We start from the raw sequence: 7,533 nt of genomic DNA, 5'->3' as shown, positions 1-7,533 counted from the left end.
GGAACAGAATAAAATTGTAATTTTGCTGATAAAAGATAAAAAAAAATTAAAAAATCAGAAAATGAAAGAAAACTAAAAACCACAAGATTAAGTGACAAGTTATGCAAGTTAGTAATAAAACAAGCTTAATGTTAAAAAGTCGTGATATGTTCTAGACGTCCTCATATATTGTACATCAACAAACATGCATGGAAATATTGCCAGCAACAGTAAACTATTATATTTTAAAAAGGTCATCTGATGCAATTAAGTTTTAAAAAGTGTCATGAGTTACAAAACTCCGAATATTTTAAAAAATGTTGCGGTCCAAATACACTTCTATACATACTAAAATTGTATGACTTATAATTGTGTCATACGTTTGATTTTCATGTGACAATAAATGCGTCCAACTTCAAATAATAAACTAGATTCTAACCTCGTACGTCCGCACGGGAATATTTTTTATTGTTTAACGAATTTTGTAATATAATTTGTGTTTTTGAGTTTAGATATAATTATTTTTATAAATATATTTTTTTAATAAGTGAAAATATTGATTTTTGTGTTTAGATGTATTTTTAACCCGTCCGCTAATATTAATTCAAAATAAACTATTATAAAAACATAATTCTTATTTTTCCGTTCATATTACCGTATAATATAAATATTTGTTAAAAGTTTGAGATGTATTAACAGTATTATTTAGCATTATAGTTTTCTAAAATTTAATCAACCAAAGGAGTGTACAACTGGTTTTTCAAACCACATTATAGTGTATGCAATAATTTTTAATTTTTTATGTTTTGATTTTGTATGAAAAATATATTTTCGATATACATGTATAATTCAAAATTAGTGATATTAGTTACAAAAATATTTTTAACCCGGTTTTATATATAGATTTTTAGTTCTATAAATTTTTAAAAATATATTTTTAATATTTAAATTATACATTTGAATTTTATCTATTATTTTATTATTAATTTGTAAATAAATCATAATCGTAAATATATTATAAAAACAACATATTATATCATTTACATCATTATAAATATTTTATATTTCAAATATGACCATTATTTTTCATATGTGAATTTTGTTTTTCAAAAATTTTAGATATTTTGATAAAAAATGTTTAATAGTATAGAAATTATTTAAATTAGAATTTTTAAATCAAATCTAAATTAATATCTGATTTATTAGTTTTAATCAAATCAAATCAAATCTAAATTATCTATATTTAAGGAACTCTAAAAATATTTAAATTAATAACTAATTTTCGAAATTAAAGATAAATTATTATTAAAATTATTTTTAAACACCTACAACAAATTAAGAGTGTTTGGAAATAAGTACTAAATGTGCTTCTGTTTTAATATAATAGATTTAATATAAAAATATGGCGCCGATTAGAGACACTCCAAAAAAACCGCAGTTACAGCAGAGATTTTCAGTAAAGTTAATTAAAAAAATATCGCAGATTTGTCTAATAAATAAAGCGATGGTCCGCACTCTAAATGTCTAGTTGATTCTCTAAGAAAAGAACTATATCTAGTAGATGTGTATATTAACATCAGTTATCAATACCACAACAAGAACTAGACAACTACCTATAAACCATAATACACTCTGTCTTGATTTGACGTTATTCAACTGGAGAAAAATGGAAATTCTTGAATTAACTTAGCTGAAATTAGCACTATAAAATTAAATGAATTTAACGGCTTTTCATATAATATGATGGAAATGTATATTTTTAAAAAGGTTATAATTTTAGATATATACAAAATTTTAATAAAGTAAAAAATTGAAACAAAAAACTATTAATATAAATTACAAGTACATTGGTTTTTTTTTTCATTAGCCTAAGCACCTAGAACGGTTTAACTAGCCAAACCGTAAGTATCGAATTTACATAAATAATAAATAATGTTTTGAAGATAGAAAAAATGGTAAATATACTTTAGATTTATTTAGTAAAAATCTATTTGCGAAGGTGGATAAATTTTAGAACAAACTGACCAAAGCTTTTTTTGCACTCTGCATAATCTTATTATTTTTGTTTTTGCTGAACAATATGATTTAGAAAGTGAATTTTTGATGTAAAAATACATAGCACTCCAGATAATTTGAATTTTTTTATTTATTTTAGGGTAGGTAAATTGTCCATCAGAGTGAACCAAACTAGGTTTCTGCAGATTTCTAGTGAACAAACCGCTCATTCGACCATCTCAGAGATGTTGTTTTCCTTTCATATAACACCATCATAAAGGTTTGTGGGAAAACATTGTCCGCTCAAGTCAGAATAAATCGACTGCATTAGACAAAGATCGATTAACGAGCAAAAGGTGCTGATTAAGTTCTAGACTTTGTCAAATTGATCTGAAGTCCAATCTGTTATTTGGTAAGGATTAGATTATCTGGAAAGTGGCAATGATCATAGGAGATCGAACAGAAGGAGGAATATGGTTTGCCAGTCCAGTAAAACCACATTCCCCATCTTGAGTGTAGTTGTGTCATGTGTGTGTGTGTGCGTTGTACTCTCGCATGACGTTAAAGTGTTTTTACTAGAAAAGAATAACACATGTGAGGAGAGGTTGTTTTCCTTAATTGGCACTAATTCTGGACCCTCTGGATCTTTGTTTATGGATCCTAGAACCATGGATCCTCGAAAACCTTGAACCGTGGAAACCCTCCATCTTGGCCCCAACTCAAAGGAGCGAGAAGAATATTTATAAAAGTGTACCTGAACTAGTTCGGGAACCGGATCATATTTCTTCGGAATGGCTCAATCTAGTCGTAAAATTTGACTGTAGTGAAAGACCACTACAACATTGCTCTCCATCGCTATTTTACCATATTTGGTGTAACAACCTATTAATAAAGTAATGTCAGTGTTGACGTTGGAATTTTTCCCCTATAAAGCCACTATAGGAAGTCTCCACAGAACTTTAAACTTGTACTCTATCGAATTATTTTTTCTCGCTTAAACGCACACAAAATGGCGACTGAGATGGAGGCAGTGAGTGTTCTTCAGTACCTTGACAAAAAATCCATATTGGTGATTGGAGCTGCTGGTTTCTTAGCAAAGAGTACTCTCTACTTCTCTCTTCTGACTTTCTCTCTGTCTCCATATCTTGGCAAGAATGTTTTCTGAAAGTTTGCTGACGTCCACTAGTTAGTAACTACAACTAGAAGCTATATAGATAACAGTCTACTCTCGAACAATTTGTATAATTACAAGTTGCAAGTATACATTGCAATTTCCAATATGCATATGTGAGCTATATGCTAAAGATTTTTTTTTTTGTTTTTGCTTTTTGGGCATATGCTATAGAAGGTTCTGCGAGTTATATTAGTTGAAGCCATATATTATGTTTCATATTTATTTTCTCTTCTCCTCGGAGACAAAAAAATCTGTGACGACATTTTATACAAGCTGAGAGAGCAGTAGTTTTCAAATTAATTTGAAAAATATGTTTTAGTTATAAACAAATTTATATCTTAACTTGTATGCAGTTTTTGTGGAAAAGATATTACGGGTTGCACCTAACGTGAAGAAACTATATCTTCTTTTAAGAGCATCAGATGGAAAATCTGCTACCCAGAGGTTCAACGAGGTTCGTATCAACATCTTACTATATTAATTTTCCGAAGTTTTATACACATATAATCATATTAATTGTCACATTACTAACCATGACCACGAATGTTGATGATTCGTTATGTTGGTCGATGCGTAATTTTGTTTTGTTTTTGATCATGCTTTGTTTTATTTTTTCTACAACATTAATTTACACCGCAGATCAAAGATCTAGTTATTTTTAGTTAACGATGATCTAGTTATATTGTTAACTATTTATATATTTATATATATATATATATTGAAACTTGTAATATAAATCTTTTTTTGGTCAAGAATGATTTTATATAAATTTAAATTATCTAAATTTTAACAAAAAGAAACAACTATACGGTAGGTACGTATATTGGAGCAATGCTAATTAATGAACACAAGTTTTCTAACTTTCGATTGTTCCAAATGTATGTAGATTTTGGGAACGGACTTGTATAAGGTGATGAAGGAAAAATATGGAGAAAATCTAAATCATATATCAGAAAAGATCACTATTGTGAATGGAGACGTTTCCCTTGAGGATTTGGGTCTTCATAATGAAGATTCCTCCGACTTGGAACATGAGATGGTCCACCAACTTGATGCCATTGTTAATTTAGCTGCAACTACTAATTTTGAAGAAAGGTATATTTATTAACTAGGACATTATTTTTTTTTAAAAAAAATTAATGAATCTACAACGGTAAAATAAATCTATTTAACAATTTAATTTAGGTTGGTAAGATGATTTACCAAACACAGCCATGAATTCTAATTTATTCCAGAATCAATGTGTTACAAATTTATTTACAATGAACAACCGACCTCGTCATACTGTGATGGTTAGATATCAGTGACAAACCGACCGATATATATTTTTAGATCGTTATACTTGATATATTTATAATTAGTAAAGAAAAGTGAATTGGTTCATATCGTTTATATTATATATTCGTTGCGAGATTTATTACCATGTCAAGCTAAAAAATATGTTAATCAATCACAGATACGATGTAGCACTTGGGATCAACACATTGGGTGCTGCCAATGCCTTGAACTTTGCCAAGAGATGTGCTAAGGTTAAAGTCTTTGTTCATGTGTCGACAGGTACAAAGACCTACGTATATACAAATAACTTTGGTGTTTTGTTTACCAGCGCCTGTTTGTTGACAAGGACAAACTCTGCAGCACTTTAAGACAATCTTTTAGCATCTATAGTCATGTTTGCCTGTTTAAAACCGAATACTCTACTTAATATGGTTGATATTATTTGGAGTTTGAAATGTTTAATTTGACTTGATTTACCAAGCCGAAGGGAAGTTATACCATAAACCAAAAAATATATTTAACCAGATAAAATTATTCTGAATCAGATATCATACTTAAATTTATGAGAAAGGCTACTATTTTATATGTAGCTTATGTATGCGGGGAACAAACGGGCTTGATAATGGAGACACCAATCCGTATGGGTGAGACGTTGAACGGAGCCACCGGCCTAGATATCAACCAAGAGAAAAAGTTGGTTAAGGAGAAACTTGGCGAGCTTCGAGCCACTGGAGCCTTGCCCGAGACAATCACACAGGCCATGAAGGATCTCGGACTCACCAGGTGATTCCTAGTTGTAATTTATTATCATGATATATATATATATATATATATATATAAAAGATTCACCAGGTGATTCCTAGTTGTATTTATCATCATGATATATATATATATATATTAAATGAAATTTAGGAGTTAGAGTGATAGCACCTTTTGATTTAAAAACTACTAAAAGTTACTGTAAAGAAATGAAAAATTTCAAAAATCGTTCTTATATTACGAGAAACATAACATATCAACAAAATATTTACACTTATGATAGAAAAGATGTATTAAAACAATGTATATTAGTTTTATCAACAACGACTTAATTTCTAAAATTTTTAACAAGTGATGAAAATTTTGAAAACATGTAAAGCTTTGCTACAACTTAATTGTAAGGACTAAGGAGAGGAGGTTATATTAGAATATTTAGTTATGTTTTGTGAATTTATAGAATCTATCTCATTGTCCAAATAAATTTCTTAATACAGAAGTTACGTTTAATATTTTGCATAATTTTTAAAATAGGGCAAAGCTGTACGGATGGCCAAACACATACGTGTTTACAAAAGCTATGGGGGAGATGATGGTAGGGGCAACAAGAGAAAATATGTCGCTCGTGATACTTCGTCCTTCAATTATTAGCAGCACATTCAAAGAACCATTCCCAGGTTGGACCGAGGGCATCAGGTGAATTTTTTTTTTTTTTAAGAAATGATTGATATTAGCTTTTGACAGTTTTACCTACAAAAAAAAAGATTCTAATGATGTATTAATTCTTCCATATATATAGGACAATTGATGGTATAGCTGTTGGATACGGTACAGGCAAACTCACATGCTTCCTTGGTGATCTTAATGCTATTATAGATGTGGTACTTATCTTCATCTTTATTATCATGCATATAACATCATAGTGTCCATAGAAATCTCAAAATGTATATAAATGGCATAAATATATGATTGAACCGCCTTCATTTGATATTTTTTGACAAATTTGATGGACTAGATACCTGTGGATATGGTTGTCAATACGATGCTAGTATCAATGGCTGCTCAAGTTGGTAAACAGGAGGAGATGATTTATCATGTTGGATCTTCGTTGAGAAATCCGTTGAGAAATGAGATATTTCCAGAACTAGCATACCGATATTTTACAACCAAACCATGGATCAACAAAGAAGGGAAGGCAGTTCAGGTCAAGAAAGTAGAAGTTTTGAGTTCTATGTCTAGTTTCAATAGATACATGACCATTCATTACGTACTTCCTTTAAAGGTAATATTTCTAACCATATAATGGGTGGTGAATTTAAATTCTGAAAAATCGACAACAAATTCCTAAATCCTGACTTATTCCAATTTATAGGTACTTGGATTACTGAACATGGTACTTTTTAATTCGTTTGAGAAGAAACTTAAGGATATCAATAGAAAGATAAATTTTGTATTTCGGCTTGTCGAGCTCTATGAGCCTTACATCTTCTTCTATGGAATGTAAGTAGTGTTTACTAGTTTTAATTTTGCAAGTTCAGTTTCGCCTGATCTTATTCTGGTTGGGATTTACAAGATATATATGTTATACTAACCGACTTATATACATATACACAGATTTGACGATACAAACACGGAAAAACTGCAAAAATTGGTGCCAATGACGGGAGTAGAAGCCGAGATGTTTTATTGCAATCCAAAGATTATCGATTGGGTGGATTATTTTGAGAATACACATGTTCCTGGGTTGGTTAAGTATGTCTTCAAATGATTTCATGTTAAGTACCATTGCCTTATTAAAGAGTACCTGCTAAGACCAAGATTTTATTTATTTCAAGGAGTACATGTCGGATATTTCTATTTTCAATGTAACAAAAAGTACAACAAATGAAAGTTTCTAAAAATTTCTTATTGCTATCTTTCATTATTCCGATATTTTCTCTCAAGGTGGATCTTATTCTAGCGGTGAATCGAATGGACTAACAAACCAAACACTCTTAGAAATACAAATATCTAGTTTGTAGGTTCGCAGATATCCATCTTTGTCTAGAAGTTAAATGTATTGAATGGGTGCCTCTGAAAAATTTCTAGATACACTCTCTATTTTACATTGATGATACCTTTCGTTATTTCGATATTTTCTCTCAAGATGGAATTGTACCGGGATGGGCGCGGAGCGGATATTCTAGATTTTAGAGGTATTTGTAATCCGCTCTGCTCCGTCCGGATCATCATTTTTTCGATCTGTATCTGTTCCGTAATTATCCGGATATCCGCTTTTCGGATATCTTCCAAAAATCTAAATATTTGCCAGATATCCGATCCGTTCCATAAAAATATTTAAATAATAATAT

At 30.1% G+C, this 7,533-nt stretch overlaps 1 protein-coding gene across 1 annotated transcript; it reads left to right on the top strand.

Moving 5' to 3' along the window:
- Nucleotides 1-2,941: 2,941 nt before the first annotated feature.
- Nucleotides 2,942-7,114, top strand: LOC18013693 (fatty acyl-CoA reductase 3). The gene is made up of 10 exons (XM_006419063.2): nucleotides 2,942-3,074; nucleotides 3,502-3,602; nucleotides 4,035-4,243; nucleotides 4,605-4,705; nucleotides 5,017-5,209; nucleotides 5,717-5,878; nucleotides 5,982-6,063; nucleotides 6,198-6,464; nucleotides 6,555-6,682; nucleotides 6,797-7,114. Exons 1-10 carry the CDS (start codon nucleotides 2,984-2,986, stop codon nucleotides 6,948-6,950), a joined length of 1,488 nt encoding a protein of 495 aa, XP_006419126.1. The 5' UTR covers nucleotides 2,942-2,983; the 3' UTR covers nucleotides 6,951-7,114.
- The last annotated feature ends 419 nt before the right edge of the window (nucleotides 7,115-7,533 follow it).

This window comes from Eutrema salsugineum, unplaced genomic scaffold (genome assembly GCF_000478725.1).
Source record: "Eutrema salsugineum unplaced genomic scaffold, Eutsalg1_0 scaffold_4, whole genome shotgun sequence".
NCBI lineage: Eukaryota > Viridiplantae > Streptophyta > Magnoliopsida > Brassicales > Brassicaceae > Eutrema > Eutrema salsugineum.
Note: the sequence above shows the minus strand (reverse complement) of the source record. Positions and strands in the feature narration are given on the sequence as shown.

What these genes read in the sequence shown, in the direction of transcription:
- LOC18013693 (XM_006419063.2), top strand. Translation starts at nt 2,984, where the DNA reads ATGGCGACTGAGATGGAGGCAGTGAGTGTTCTTCAGTACCTTGACAAA. An exon ending in CTACCCAGAGGTTCAACGAG is followed by an intron (nt 3,603 to 4,034) that starts GTTCGTATCAAC and finishes AAATGTATGTAG; the next exon opens with ATTTTGGGAACGGACTTGTA. An exon ending in TTAATGCTATTATAGATGTG is followed by an intron (nt 6,064 to 6,197) that starts GTACTTATCTTC and finishes TTGATGGACTAG; the next exon opens with ATACCTGTGGATATGGTTGT.